General features: G+C 35.3%; 1 protein-coding gene across 13 annotated transcripts in view; it reads left to right on the forward strand.

Moving 5' to 3' along the window:
• The window catches only part of NBEAL1 (neurobeachin like 1), a 170,664-nt gene that overhangs the window by 52,795 nt on the left and 102,337 nt on the right, over positions 1–15,532 (forward strand). For 7 of the 13 annotated variants that reach the window (XR_014828954.1, XM_084998428.1, XM_084998429.1 and 4 more), the window contains 3 exons: positions 275–360; positions 4,001–4,307; positions 5,819–5,925. Coding sequence is in view for 12 of the 13 variants with exons in the window: in XM_084998428.1 (XP_084854554.1) it covers positions 275–360; positions 4,001–4,307; positions 5,819–5,925 (500 nt within the window). In the remaining variant the exon portion in view is untranslated. Of the gene's footprint in view, positions 1–274; positions 361–4,000; positions 4,308–5,818; positions 5,926–13,553; positions 13,641–15,532 lie in introns of all 13 variants that reach the window. The other 6 variants (XM_021075105.2, XM_021075106.2, XM_084998430.1 and 3 more) reach the window with 1 other exon arrangement.

The following is a 15,532-nucleotide window of genomic DNA, read 5'->3' on the forward strand; positions in this document are numbered from 1 at the left end:
TCAGGCAGGATATTAAATTTTGATCTTTCATTTGCTTATTTGTAAATGGGGGCAAATTATCCTCATACGGAGTATTATAAGACTTAAAGGAAGTAATATAAGGAAAGTATCTAAAAATACTCTTTGATGGTTTCTCTTTTTCTTTCCTATGGAAAAAAATGCATATTAACTTTGCCTTTTAACAAATTTTAGCCTTTCACAAATAGTTTTTAATGTTTGTGTCAGCTATTCCTTAGAGAATCTTATTTATATATTTTATGTATCATATTCACAGAGTGTTTTCAAGAAAGTGAACATCTCAAGGAAAGTCTTAAGTGTTGCTTATTGCATCTCTTTGGAGCCATTGTAGCCGGCGGGCAGGTGAGGAACGTGTTGAAAGTTAACCTATAAAATGATAGTGAACAGTGCAGAAAGTTTTCTGCGGAATATTTAATGAATTATTTGGTTTTTGTGGTAACTTCATGAGCCATGCAGGTATTTTTCTGAGTTTAGATCTTGTTTAAAAACTAATTTACTTACTTTTATTTATTAACTTCCCAAAATTCTAAGTAATAATATTAGCATTAACAATAAAATTACTGCATAAATAACCAGATTTAATAAATTTTGGTATTTTAAGTTCTTAAATATGTTAACTTTCAGCTTTCAGTTCCATCATCGAATATAGAAGATAGTCATCCCTATTAGTTCATTTGATAAAACTGAATTCTAGCAGTTTCCTTAAGACATAAGAATTCAGTCAGTCTTCTATTTATAATTATTAAATGCATATATATAGGGTTTATATGCATTTCTTCAACAAACTCAACTAATTTTTTTAATTATTTAAAAGGAAGAAGTTCTAGTAATGTTTAATTTTAAAATTTAAGTATCTTAAAAGCTGTCTGTGATAAATTTTGAGTCTAACTGCTAGTTGAAAATAGGATTATAGTTCATAAAGAACATTCTACTTTTTTCCTTTAACCACAAAGTTTATATCAGAGGTTTCAAACACATTTTATACTACATAGCCCTTTGACAATCTGATATAGTCTCTTGTCTGAATGTTTTCACATGCCTAAAATAAAATACATATGATCACAAAGGAAACTCTGCTGAAATGCAGTTACTAAAATATACAGTAAAACAGATTTTTAACATGGTAATGTGCTTCTTTATAACACATCAGAAAAAAAAAGCAGTGAGTCTAGTGACTAATGTTATTTTCAAAGAAGAGATGAGCATGAATGATGTTTCAAGGCACTACAACAACTGTAATACATGAAAATGTATATTATTTCTGTTGATGACAAAATCACAGGTATTGCTAATAATACTGCCTGGATTTCCTAGTGGGCTCCCTTTCCCTCTTGCAGGAGGTAAGCATCTCTGTGGTGAGAGGGATGTGATCAGAATCTTATTTTTCAGTTTGTTTGCTTTGTCACTTTCCTTTGTTAGCTAATATCTCTCTTTTGCTTCAGTGCCTCCCCATTTCATCATTTCTCTACTATTAAGAATAAGAATTAACAAGTGTACATGAATAAAATTGGAAATGACATTGATTTTGACAAGTGGAGAAGCTGGTTGGATACCATTTCCCCCTTTTTTATCTCTACCTTTTTTTTTCTTTTGGTCACCTCTTGGCATACGGAGTTCCCAGGCCAGGGATCAGATCTGAGTCGCAGTTGCACCAATGCCAGATCCTTAACCCACTGTGCCAGGCCAGGAATCTAACCTGCATCGCAGTGCTCCAGAGATGCCATGATCCCATTGCGCCACAGTGGCAACTCCTACCGTTCCCTTTGTGAACGTCCCAGACTTAATTCTTGTTAGTGCCTAGGGGTAATCAAGCCCTGATAGACCTCCAGTAATCAAAACACACCTGGAAATCAAGTAGATAGTGGAAGTCCAATTTATTTTTATGTCCTAGAAGTGCTCAAAATCCTTATAATCAGGTCATAGCTATAGATACAACTATATTGAAATCAGAAGGCTGTAGGATAGAACTTCAGAATAGGGCCATTTAAATGAATATCTAAAGGCATAAGAATCGCTTTGTCATAAAGAGCAGAAAAATTAAAGTCCACGGACTGGTCTCCCTTTCTGAACCATCATGCCTGAGCTTCCCATTGGCGTATTTATTGTTTTGTGCTATGTTAAGAGCAAGGGATCTTTGAATCCTCTGTCATTTTTAACTAGCTGTGTCACCGTAGATAAACTATTTACATGTGTGTTTCTCTTTTTATAATGTGGAAATAGTAACACAGGGTAGTCATAAGGACAAAATGACGTGTAATATGTGTGAAGCACTTAACAAAATGCCTGCACTTCTAAGAACGAAGTAAATTGCAGGTGTATTGGATTTATGATTCTTTAGAAGAAGCAGTGAATACTAAAATTATAACAGCTTAAGTCAGAAGTATGCTTTGTTTCCTTAAAAAATAAATAGCAGTAAGCAGTACAGAGTTTATCTAATAGCTCTAGGGTCTTCAGGAATTTGTGTTTCTTTTGAATGTCAATTTGTTATCCTTATTATTATTTCTTATGGTACAAAGTAGCTTCTAGAGTTTTGGCCATCATGTCCATATTTTAGGCACAAAATGGAAGGGGAAGTGAAGAAGAAGACAAATGACAGGTGCCACTTATCTCTGAAGGAGATACTGAAAAGCTGACAGTATCTCATTTGCCAAAATTCATCATCGATAGCTGCAAAGATGCAAATATGTTCAGCTGAAAAATCTGATAAACCTTGTTTCCTTAGCCTTCTTAGTAGCAGCAGAGGTAGGAAGTGTAGTCTTCATTCCTGGTCACGAGGTGTCCAGCACAACATCGGAGGTTTTGTTTAATGAGGAAGCAGAGGAAAATTGATGTTGTATGGGCCATAAGCAATTTCTTTCATAGTAGCACTTGTTATTAATATTATTTGTCATATTGGTAATAACTCCAAATGCCCTAAGTGTTATTATTTTCAGATAATGTTGCACAACTGATGTATTATATATCAGTTTAACAATGTAAGGCTCTATATATTGTTTATTTCAAATTTAATGGGTCACCTCAAATAGCTACCAGTAACGTAGAATTTCAGAAATATGTAGAATCAGAGCTAAGCCAGTCTTCTAATGATAGAAGCGATAAATGTCATTTGCTGCAACCAGTAGAAAACCTGAGAGAGGCTTAGCCAAATCGACCTGTTTTTATTTATTTATTTTATGTTTTTATGGCCGTACCTGTGGCACATGGAAGTTCCTGGGCTAGGGGTCAAATCGGAGCTGCACCTGAGTGCTACTCTGCAGCCACAGCAGCACTGGATCCAAGTCTCATCTGTGACCTGTGCCACAGTTTGCAGCAACACTGGATCCTTAACCCACTGAATGAGACCAGGGATCAAACCCACATCCTCACAGAGACAACATTGGGTCCTTAACTCGATGAGCCACGACAGGAACTCCAACCAGTTTATTTTCATTTTTGCCTGAGAAATCCAGATGCAGGCAGTTCTGGGATGGCCCAGCAGCTCAATGATATCATCAAGGACTGAGGTCCTTTATTGTTTCTGTTCTGATTTGTAACCTGCTACTTTAATTCTGGAGCTTCTTTCCTTGTGATATAAAGGTGGCTCCAAGTATCTTGTCTGCATTCCAGGCAGGAAAAGGGAGAAAAGACCTAGAATCTTTCCGTTTTTTTATTTGTAAAGTGTTATCCTCCTCATAGCTTCCTGGCATATATTCTTCACCAGAACTATGTTACATGGCTACCTCTGGCTACAGGGGAGGGTGCTAATTAAGTTTTCTACACAGGCAGAGTACTATCTGAATAAAAACAGAATTCTGTTGGTAGTGAAGAAATCAAGATCTAATATGCGTAAATGCTAGCGGTGTCTGTCTAAGTATTTGTGTAAAAATATGTTGATTTATAATGAAAAAGTCTGCAGATTTATTCAGTTTTCTTTGTTTTTTTTGCCAATGTATAGAACTTGAGTTAGGTTAAGGTTTCATTTTTATTGCCTCTCGTGTTTCAGAAGAATGCTTTGCAGGCAATTTCTCCAGCCACCATGGAAGTTCTTATGAGAGTTTTGGCCGATTGTGATTCTTGGGAGGATGGAAATCCTGAAGAAGTGGGTAGGAAGGTAGAACTTACTCTGAAGTGCCTTACAGAAGTGGTACATATCCTTCTCACCAGTAGCTCTGATCAGCGTCAAGTGGAAACCAGCTCTATCTTGGAGAACTATTTTAAATTGCTAAATTCAGATCATTCAGCTTTACCTAATCAAAGGAGGTCCAGACAGTGGGAAAGCCGGTTCATAGCACTACAGATCAAAATGCTGAGTGAGTATTAGATAAAGTGTATTATATTCAGTTTTCTCTGAGTCTGTTTTTTTTTAGTTTCGTAGTCTCCATTTTCATTTGGAATTCAAGGCCATTGTATAGAAAATATTGATGTTTAATTCAGATCCTATGTGACTATTTAGATTTTGACTTCAAAACAGTTAATACAGAATTGAGTTTTCTTCCACATACTTGCTTTAACAGTGACAAAACTGAGCCTCTACACTCCCTTTTGTAAGTTGTAATCCACTAAAAACATCAGTGTTAATAAGAATATCTGCTGTGGTTTTGTAATTTTAAGGAAAGTAAATTTTCAGAAAGTGCCATTTGTAGTTTCTATTCTGTGACAGAGTCATATAGGATCACTTTTGTATGTGCTTCTATAACAACTCTGTAGAAATCACTTCACCACATTCTTCCTCTTGAGAGTTTCTGGTGTTTTGTCTTTATTCCTCAGATCCTCTGTGTGTGTTTCTCTGTTTGTGTTGGTTGTTTGTGCCATTCTATGCTTCTCTCTCTCTCTCTCTCTCTCTCTCTCTCTCTCTCTCTCTCTCTCTCTCGCCATCTCCAAGCCCCTTCACCAATATATGTGGTTTCTTTTTATATTCCTATTAGATTGATAGATACTAGTATTATTAACTGAGAGTTCCTTTTTTTATAGAAGTAAAATATTTTCATCACAGCTAATGTAGGAAATTCAGATAAGTGAAAAGAAAAAAGATTTTTATATCCTACCACCCAGATATTGTATGTAGAGCTATATTGTATAGCTCTAGAGACTTAAAAAAAATGTTTGTTTGGTTATGTGTGTGGTGTCAAATTTAAAAATATTGGACCTCAAAATCTTGATGAAACTAGTAATTCATTATGACAATATTTTTGTAGGAATATGTTTCATCTTATATAATTTCTATTCATATATGTTATATAACATGTCATGTTCTATAATATAAATTGTGACTTTATAAGGAAGTTTGAGTCTCCACTGAATGGACTTCTCTTTTTGTTATGAGGTTTTGTATTATCTATGCCAAATATCGTTTTATTTCTAAATGGGGGACATTGTTCCAGTAGGAAACAAGAGCAAAGCATCATCCCAAATGGATTAATTACCTACGTCTTGTTTTCACGATAGCCGTATGTTCATTTTATAAATGAGACTGTGTTGTCAAACATAACCAAGTGTTGCTTATTCATAATAAGTTGGAAACCACAGTTTGTTGTACTTAAGTGTTATATAATGGAAGAACATTTGAGTATATCTCTGGGAAATATATATTACTCATACATATATAAACTAAATATTTTAAATAAAGTATAAAAATCTTCACTTTTCTTATCAAATAGTAGGTATAGGTTTTCTTTTCTACTCCCCATCCTGATTATTTCCTATTAATATATATCTCTTTGTCATCTGAAAAGCCTTAAGTAAATATATGGCCAGAGTAAATGTTTCCGTGATCCCAAATTTTCCACTTTATAAATGAACAATTTTGTTTTTATTTTCCTAGATACCATCACAGCCATGTTAGACTGCACAGATAGGCCTGTTCTTCAGGCCATTTTTCTTAACAGTAATTGCTTTGAACATCTCATACGATTGCTACAGAACTGCAAGGTATTTTTCTATTGTCACTACTATTTACTATTGATTTTAAGAAGCTATTGTTTTCTTTATGTTTTCATTCTATTCTGAGCATATTATTGTAACTAAACTCTTTTCCTTTTTTTTTATTGTGGTAAAATACACATAACATAAAATTTGCCTTCTTAATCATTTTTAAGTGTACAGTTCAGTGGTATTAAATTCATTCACGTTGTTGTTGCAACCATTACTACCATCCATTCCTCATAACTCTTGATCTCGTAAAACCGAAACTATATCCATTAAACAGCTCCACATTCTCCTCTGCCCTCAGCCCCTGGCAACGACTCTCCTTTCTGTCTCTGATTTTTATTTTGTTTGTTTTTCTTTTTTGGCTGCTCTGTGGCACATGGAATTCCCATTCCAGGGATCATATTTAAGCCACAGTCACAATGTAAGCTGCAGCTGTGGCAACATGGGATTCCCAACCCACTGTGCCAGGCCAGGGATCGAACCTGTGTTCCACTGCTCCCAAGATGCCACTGATTCCATGTCGCTACAGTGGAAACGCCTTTTTTTTCTGTCTCTATGAGTTTGGCTACTCTGAGTACCTTATATAAGTAGAATCATACAGTGTTTTATCTTCTTTTTTCTTTTGTCTTTTTAGGGCTGCTACACCCATGGCATATGGAGGTTCCCAGGCTAGGCATCCAATCGGAGCTGTAGCCGCCGGCCTACACCACAGCCATAGCAGTGCCAGATCCAGCTTGTGTCTGCGACTTACACCATAGCTCACTGCAACGCCAGATCCTTAACCTACTGAGTGAGGCCAGGGATCGAACCTGCATCCTCATGGATACTAGTCAGATTTGTTTTCCTCTGAGCCATGACGGGAACTCCTATTTTTGAAAGTTTTATTGAAGTATATTTGATTTGCAATGTTGTGATATTTTCTGCTGTACAATAAAGTGATTCAGTTATACATGTACACACATTTTAGAGTATTTTCCCAGATAGATCATCATAGAATATTGGGATAGAGTTCTCTGTGCTGTACAGGTGTTTGTCTTTTTGTGACTGGCTTATTTCATTTAGCATGATGTCCTCAAGATTCATTCATGTCATGTAGCATACTGCAGAATTTCCTTCCTTTTTAAAACTGAATAATATCTCATTGTTTGTATATACCACATTTTGTTTATCATTCATCTGTTAATGGACCCTTGTGTAGATTCCAGCTTTTGGCTTTTGTGAATAATGTTGCTGTGAACATGAGTATGTAATTATGTCTTCATGACTGTACTTTAAATTCTTTTGAGTATATATGCATAAGTGGGTTTGCTGGATCATATAGTAATTAAATTTTTAATTTTTTGAGGAACCACCCTATTGTTTTACATTTCCACCAGTAATACAGTGTTCCAGTTTATCCACATTCTCATCAATAGGTTGTTATTTTCATCTTCCCCTTTTTTTTGTTTCTTTTTTTAATAATAGCTATCTTAATGGGTATGAGGTATGGTATCTTATTGTTGTTTGATTTGCTTTTCTCTAATGACTAATGATTCTGAGCATCTTTTCATGTGCTTATTAGCCATTTGTATATCATCTTTAGAGAAATATTTATTCAAATTCTTGGTGCAGTTTTTTTTGTTTGTTTGCTACCCCCACATCATGTGGAATTTCCCAGGCCAGGTATCAAACCTGCACCACAGCAGTGACCTAAGCCTCTGCAATGACGATGCTAGATGCTTAACCCACTGAGCCACAAGAAGACTCTCCTTGGTGCATTTTTTAATTGGGTCATTGAGCTTTTTTTGTTGTTGAGTTTTAGTCTTTTTTCTTATACTTTTTTAAAATTTGGTATGAGCATTTGATGCATATATATTTTTTGCTTTTGTTTCATTTAAGATTATTTCATTAGCATTTTCATGTGTTATGATTTCAATATTTACATATTATTATGTTAAGTCTATGTACCATAATTTACTTAACTGTTCCCTACTGTTATATACTTAATTTGTTTCCAATTTTGTTTGATTATGTAACTCTTCAGTTTCATAAAATAGAATTCTGTTTCTACTAGAATTATTATGTATAAGGGCATAAGTTTTTAAAATATGGAACATTGTATAAAAATCACTTATGAATAAGTGGAAAGTGTAGAAAAGTAGAAAAATTGAAATACTCTTAAGGTTTGTGATATATACTTCCAATTTGCTTATTATTTAAAAAAATTTTTTTTTTACCAATTTATACTTGTAGCAGATTTTTGTATGGGTACATAATAACTACTACCTCTGATTATTATGTGTCCATGAATTTCATGATGGTACCAGAACCTTTTTAGAGAGTTTCTTAAGAAGCTTTAAAAGAAAACTACTTCAAAGAGCTTTTACCTTCTGTTTGAGGTATTCCTTTCATGATTTCCCTGTTGAAAAATACTAGGTATTCTGATTCTGTGAGAATATTCCAGAATAAGAATTTTAATATCAGTTCCTTAAATTTTTCCACACTATTAGGTAGGGTAGCCTTGAAAGTATTTATGTCACTATGTTGCTTAACTTATAGTAAAATTATTAAAAAATAGCTTAAAATAGTAAAGAATATATTGATAAAGTAAGTCATAGTGAATATTTATGAAGTCAACAAATCTACCAAATTACCACTAGTGAAGTTCCCATTGTGGCACAGTGGAAACGAATCTGACCAGGAACCATGAGGTTGCAGGTTTGATCCCTGGCCTCCCTCAGTGGATTAAAGATCTGGTGTTGCTGTGAGCTGTGGTGTAGGTCACAGACACGGTTTGGATCTGGTGTTGCTGTGGCTGTGGCCTAGGCTGGCAGCTGTAGCTCTGATTAGACCCCTAGCCTGGGAACCTTTATATGCCACCGGTGCGGCCCTAAAAAGCAAAAATAAATAAATAAATAAATAAATAAATAATTATCACTGGAGAGTCAAGATGCCTCTCTCCACCTTTTTTAAAAGGCCACAACCATGGCACACGGGAGTTCTCAGACTAGACCAGGGGTCGAATCAGGACTCGGGTTCAATCCCTGGCCTTGCTCAGTGAGTTAAGGATCCAGTGTTGCCGTGAGCTGTGGTGTAGTTTGCAAATGTGGCTCGGATCCTGCATTGCTGTGGCTGTGGTGTAGGCCAGCAGCTACAGCTCCCATTCAGCCTCTAGCCTGGAAACCTCCTTATGCTGCAGGTGCAGCCCTAAAAAAGACAGAACAAAAAAAACCCAAAAAAACAAAAAAACAACAGAACTCTTTGACTTTAGCATTTTGCTAGTTGAAAGCATTTTTTTTTTTTTAAATATAGACATTGCACATATTGTAAATTTGTGAGGTTCCATTTGAGGACTTGTCATAAGATTCTGGAAAACTTTGCTATTGTGGTCTTATTCATCTTCTTTAATATATTTTCTTCTCTTTCTTCTCCACATCTACTACTTAAAATCAACTACAACAAAAACTTTATCATCATGACAGTTTTAGTAGGAATGAGAAGGGAACAACTGAGGGATGCTTTTTGGAGAAGAATGTTAGGAGTGAATAGACAGAATGGTATAGTTTAAAGATTAACTTTGTTAGTCACACTTGCCTGGATTCATACACATTGCCTTAATGACCTTGAGTAAATTCTTCTTCATTTTTTAAAAAATAGATTTTTTTTTTTTTTTTTTAAAGGGCCGTACCCCTAGCATATGGAAGTTTCCAGGCTAGGGCGTCAAATCAGAGCTGTAGCTGCTGGCCTACACCACAGCCAGAGCAATGCCATATCTGAGCTGAGTCTGCGACCTACACCACAGCTCACGGCAATACCAGATCCTTAACCCACTGGATGAGGCCCGAGATTGAATCCAAGTCCTCATGAATACTAGTCGGATTCATTACTGCTGAGCCACGACGGGAACACCAAAAAAATAGATTTTTTATTTAAATTCTAGAGAAATATTTATAACCGGTATAGAGATTTTGGAGGAAAAAAATTAGAAATATATTAAAAATCTTGTTAATCTTGTAATCTTATCAACTGGTACTTAAGTTGTGGCAAGCTGTATATAACAATCTTTGTGTATATATTTTTAATGTGGATTATTTTCTTTTACGAAATTGAAACACTATTCAATGAATACTTTCTATTCTGCTGGTTTTTTTTTCCCCATGGCATATGGAAGTTCCCAGGCTAGGGGTCAAACTGGAGCTGCAGCTGCCAGCCTACACCACAGCCATGGCGACTCAGGATCTGAGCCTCATCTGTGACCTGCACCACAGCTCATGGCAACACACCAGATCCCTGAACCACTAATCGAGGCCAGGGATCAAACCCGCATCCTCATGGATACAGACTTGTTTCTGCTGCACCACAACAGGAACTCCCTTTTTATTCTGCACTTAATTATATATCATGAGTCTTCCCATATGCCGTCGTATGTTTTTCAAAAGATTGCATTTAATGACTGCAAATATTTCAACCCAGCAGTTCACAAAGTATGAGATCTCCAAGATGGTTTTAGGGAGTCTGCAAAGTCTAATCTTAACAAAATTTGTTTGAGGCTAGATTTTCTCCTTTCCTTCCTTCCTTCCTTCTTTTCTTTCTCTCTTCCTCTCTCCTTCCTTCTCTCCCTCCCTCTCTCCCTTTCTCCCTTCCTTTCTTCCTTTCTTTATTTCTGCTTTTTAGGGCTGAACCTGTGGCATATGGAAGTTCCCAGGCTAAGGGGGTCAAATGGGAACCTCAGCTGCTGGCGGAAGGGGAAGCCAGTGCAACATCAGATCCTTCACCCACTGAGTGGGGCCAGGGATTAAACCTGCATCCTCGTGGATACTAGTTGGGTTTGTAACCCATTGAGCCTCAATAGTAACTCCCTACGCTAGATTTTCTTAGTAAACTTTAGTCACAGCAGCATTATAAAAGTCTAAATGCAAAAGCAAGTATGAGAGTTCATCTGTCATCTCTTAAGTCAGACATTTAAAGAAATTTGCAAAAATGTAAAAGCAGTGCCATTCTCACTAAGGTCCATTTCAGAAATATTTTCCATAAATATGTTTCCAACATTTCTCCTTAAATATGTTATGTAAACATGGAATGAACTTATTGTTATTTTAAATACATAAATATTTTAAATATGTTTTGATTTTAATTTCTGATATGGTAAATATCGATTGATGTAACTCACATAAGTAAAAGTTCTTTCAGGTCCTCAGTAATTTTTTTTTTCCGAAAGTGGTTGCACCACTGTTTTTCCACCAGCAATGTATAAGGAAGGGACTCAGTAATTTTTAATTTTTAAGTGTTAAGGGGTCCTGAGACCAGAAAATTTGAGGACTTCTTTTTCAATCTGTGAATGAACTATAACTTAAGTATTCTACTATGTAGATATTGAGTGGTCTCTAATTTTTTGCCATTGTAAACAAAGGAGAGGTGAGCATTTCTGTTGTAAAATTTTAGTGTGAGTTTCTGTTTCTTTGAGTAGATTTCTAGAAATATGAATGCTGATTTAAAGAGTTAGAAGGTTTTTTTCGTTTGTTATTTTTGTCTTTTAGGGCCGCACCCTCGGCATATGGAGGTTCCTAGGGGTCTGATTGGAGATATAGCCGCTGGCCTACACCACAGCCACAGTAATGCCAGATCCAAGCCACATCTGCGGCATACACCATAGCTCCCTGCAACGCCAGATCCTTGACCCACTGAGTGAGGCCAGGGATCGAACCTGTGTCCTCATGGATGCTAGTCAGGTTCGTTAACCACTGAGTTACTACGGGAATTCCTAAAGTGTTAGAAGTTTTAAAGAGTCTTGATGTGGATTGCTTTCTGGAAAGACCACTTATTTTTTATTTTCATCAATTTTGAGCATTCCTGTGTTCTTGCAACTAGATAACATGGAATCTTAACTTTTTAAAAATCTTTGCTGGGGAGTTCCTGTCGTGGCTCAGTGGTTACTGAATCTGACTAGGAACCATGAGGTTGTGGGTTCGATCCCTGGCCTTGCTCAGTGGGTTAAGGATCCGGCATTGCCACGAGCTGTGGTGTAGGTCACAGATTTGGCTCGGATCCTGTGTTGCTGTGGTTCTGGCGTAGGCTGGCAGCTATAGCTCCAATTAGACCCCTAGCCTGGGAACCTCCATATGCCGAAGGAGCAGCCCTGGAAAAGGCAAAAAGACAAAAATAAATAAATAAGATAAAAATCTTTGCTGATAGTAATAATACAAGCTTTCATTTATTTAACCCTTGTTATATGCCAGTTTCTAAGCTCATAAACTGGCATGGATTATCTCATTTAAGCTGCACACCTATTTCATGAGATATTATTCTTTTCATTTTTGAGAAATCATACTTGGAAAATTTAAGTAGTTTTCCTTAAAACCAGACAGTTAAAAAGTAGCAAAACCAAGATTAAAATCCAGGTTTCTGATTTCAAAGCCTATACTGTGTTCACAAATTTATTTTTAGGTTAAGCTTCACTCGTGCTCTTACATATCTTATCAAACCATACTACTACCCATTTTATTTTTTTATTGCGTTATTTCAGCATGTTACTGGATTTTTGTTTGATTTCTGAAATGATAGTAGTTCCTAAGAACTTCCTCCTTAGGATTCTTTTGATAAATCCTTTAGTAAATCTACCTTTCTCTCCATTTTCACTCTCATTTGAATTAGTTTTCTCTTTTCCCAAACTGGGTAGAGAATGCTGATTTTCATTTAATTGAACTAAACTACTTGATTCTTTAATTTCTTTCAGAAAAGGGCAGTCACCATGTTTGTTAAAGATAATCCTAATTCCTCTTACTAGTGTACAAACTAATATAAATTATGTTCAGGTCAATAATTTTGGAGAATACTGTTATAATATTTTTAATAAAATGTGTGGTCAGGTAAATTTGGGAAATGCTGCATATTGACCTCCCTTCTCAAAGTACACATTAGCATATTCAAAAATATTTCCAGAAAGACCCTGTTTTATAGTTAATTGAATAGCATTTCATAAATGCTATTTGGTGTAGAACCCTTACTATACATTATTTACTACAGTATCTTTAGTTTGTCTCAATAGCAATTTCCTTTTTTTTTTTTTTTTTTTTGTCTTTTTAGACCTCACCCATGGCATATGGAGATTCCCGGGCTAGGGATCTAATCAGAGCTGTTGCTGCTGGCCTACGCCAGAGCCACAGCAATGCCAGATCCAAGCTGTGTCTGCGACCTACACCACAGCTCATGGCAACGCTGGATCCTTAACCACTGAACGAGGCCAGGGATCGAACCCGCAACCTCATGGTTCCTAGTCGGATTTGTTTCCACTGTGCCATGATGGGAACGCCACAATTTCCTTCTTTTCTGTTAATCATTCCCTGCTGATTCTTTAAGAATTTAGGAATATTAACTAAGTATTCATGCTAATTAATTATTGCTGTTGTTTCTTATTTTAGTAACTTTGAGTTGCAAGAGAGAAATAAATAATAATTAATTATATAATATATGAACTAATGTTAGTAACCCAAAAAGTGAATAGTTAATTATCAGTTTAACAGTGGTATACTTCATGAGTGGATTCTTGGATTTATTTTCAAGAGACATGGAATTCCATTTAAGCTTCACCTGTGCTTATAGGTAACAATTTAATGTTCTTTCTCCATTATTCTTGTCTCTGTTTTTAACAGCTATTTTTAAATGCTAACAATAAGGTGGCAGACAAGAACGAGAAAGACCTTGCCAACAAATTACTGACAGAAATGAATGAGGACCAGGTATCTACAAAGCCTGCATCTTGTTTCAGCTGAAGTCCAAAATCAGTCAATGGGAGCACCTATTCCTGTACTTTTCTTCTTATATCATAAAGTACAGACATTATCTATTCTTATTCTTCACTAACTGTTTTAAACAATTGAAAGTTGTTCAAAAATTTTAAAATAGCAATTGCTTGAATCTAAAAGATAAATATATTGAAATCTTGGCGAGTGATATAAATGACCAATAGTATTCCATCTATGTATGTGTGTGTTTTTTCCAGTTTGAGGAGATAGAAGTACAGGAATGGGATCCCAGTTTCAATGCTGTCCACTTGACAGTGACTCCATATTTTGGGGACTTCTTTTTCTAAGCATTGTGGTGTTTGGGATCTTAGGCTTTGTTTGTGAATATGTACGATCAGTTTTAATATCTTGATTCTTTGCTTCTTGTTGACAAATAATGATTATAATTCAATGGACAACCCAAATCTTGGAGGAAGGGAAGAAGATGCCGAACTCTTTAAGTCTTTGTTTAGCATAAAATTTAACTTTTTTCTTTTCTAAAAATTCAATTCTACGTGGGTATAAGGCAGAAATATGGAATTTATCTTGCTTTTCACAATATACTAGGTAATTTAGTTTGGAAAAAACTACCTATAAAAATTATTTGTCTTTCCCAAAATGGTTATGAGAGAGCTTACATGAAGTCTTAACATTATCTTACTGTCTGGTGGTTAATTAGAGCTGTGGTATAAAAAGAGACATGATAATCTGTTATTTTCTATTCTGGATGTGAAATATCAATTACAGAGTACCGTTACAGGTTTCTCTATAAGCGTTAGTCTCTGTTAAAGTCTTCTTATGTAGATTCATAAAACATTATAACTGTAGGTACTGTAATATCTAGTCTTCTTTGATAAAGTCTAGAAAAGTTCTTGTTTGTATGAAATTCTGTATGCAGAATGTTTAATGCATATGATACTATGTTTATTACACATGTAATGTGTTTATGTTTAATAAACAAACATCAACATAAACCAAGATACCAAATAACTTACCTGAAAGTGGTAGAGTTTAGTTTAAAATGACAAAGATCTAATCAGTCACCCTTTACTCACATCATTTTTAGTGGGAGGGAAAGAGAATTCTGTCTGTGGGGTGACAAGTAATAGTAATATATTCCCGAAAGCAGATTTTCGGAACTGGTAACTTTTACAACTGTCTAGTCCTGATGCCCTGCTTTCATGGTCGACTAGGTCTCATGATACATGATGAACATCCAGGTTCAATTTTTTTGTATTGTTGATTATCTAGTTTGTTTTTGTTTTTTTTGCTATGAATGCACTGCCCTAAAATTGAACACATCTTTTCTTAATGATGAAGCTTAAACAGAAATAGACAAAATGGAGCTGGTATTTATTTTTTCTTACAGCTTTTGGCAGTAAAGTTGCCGCCTTAAAAACATAACAATGATTGTAGATACGTATTTCATTTTCTGCCTCAAATTGTGCATTTTTTAGTAAAAATAGATGTATTTTAGTACTTAGTAAAAATACGTTATTTAGTAAAAATGTTATTGTTTGCAAGTGTGATTTTTTAGTAAAAATAGATGTATTTTAGTATTTAGTAAAAATACGTTATTTAGTAAAAGTACGTTATTGTTTGCAAGTGTGATTGATTGGTGTTTGCAGATACCATTTCATTTATCATACAGGATTTGGAAACTAAGTAGGCAAGACTATTTTAGACTTCTTATTATACCCGCTAATGAAATTTTAACCTAGGAAGTATCAAGTATATCTTTGAAGGAAAATTAAAACATCTAAGAATTTCCAATGCTAACCCTCCCTCCCTTCCTCTTGAGATTGTCCATTACTTATAAAAAGCATGTATTAAGCTTGATTTTCCCC

This window comes from Sus scrofa, chromosome 15 (genome assembly GCF_054392235.1).
Source record: "Sus scrofa isolate SSC_HxYL_T2T_F1_AM1 chromosome 15, Sscrofa_HxYL_maternal_Yorkshire_Landrace_v2.0, whole genome shotgun sequence".
NCBI lineage: Eukaryota > Metazoa > Chordata > Mammalia > Artiodactyla > Suidae > Sus > Sus scrofa.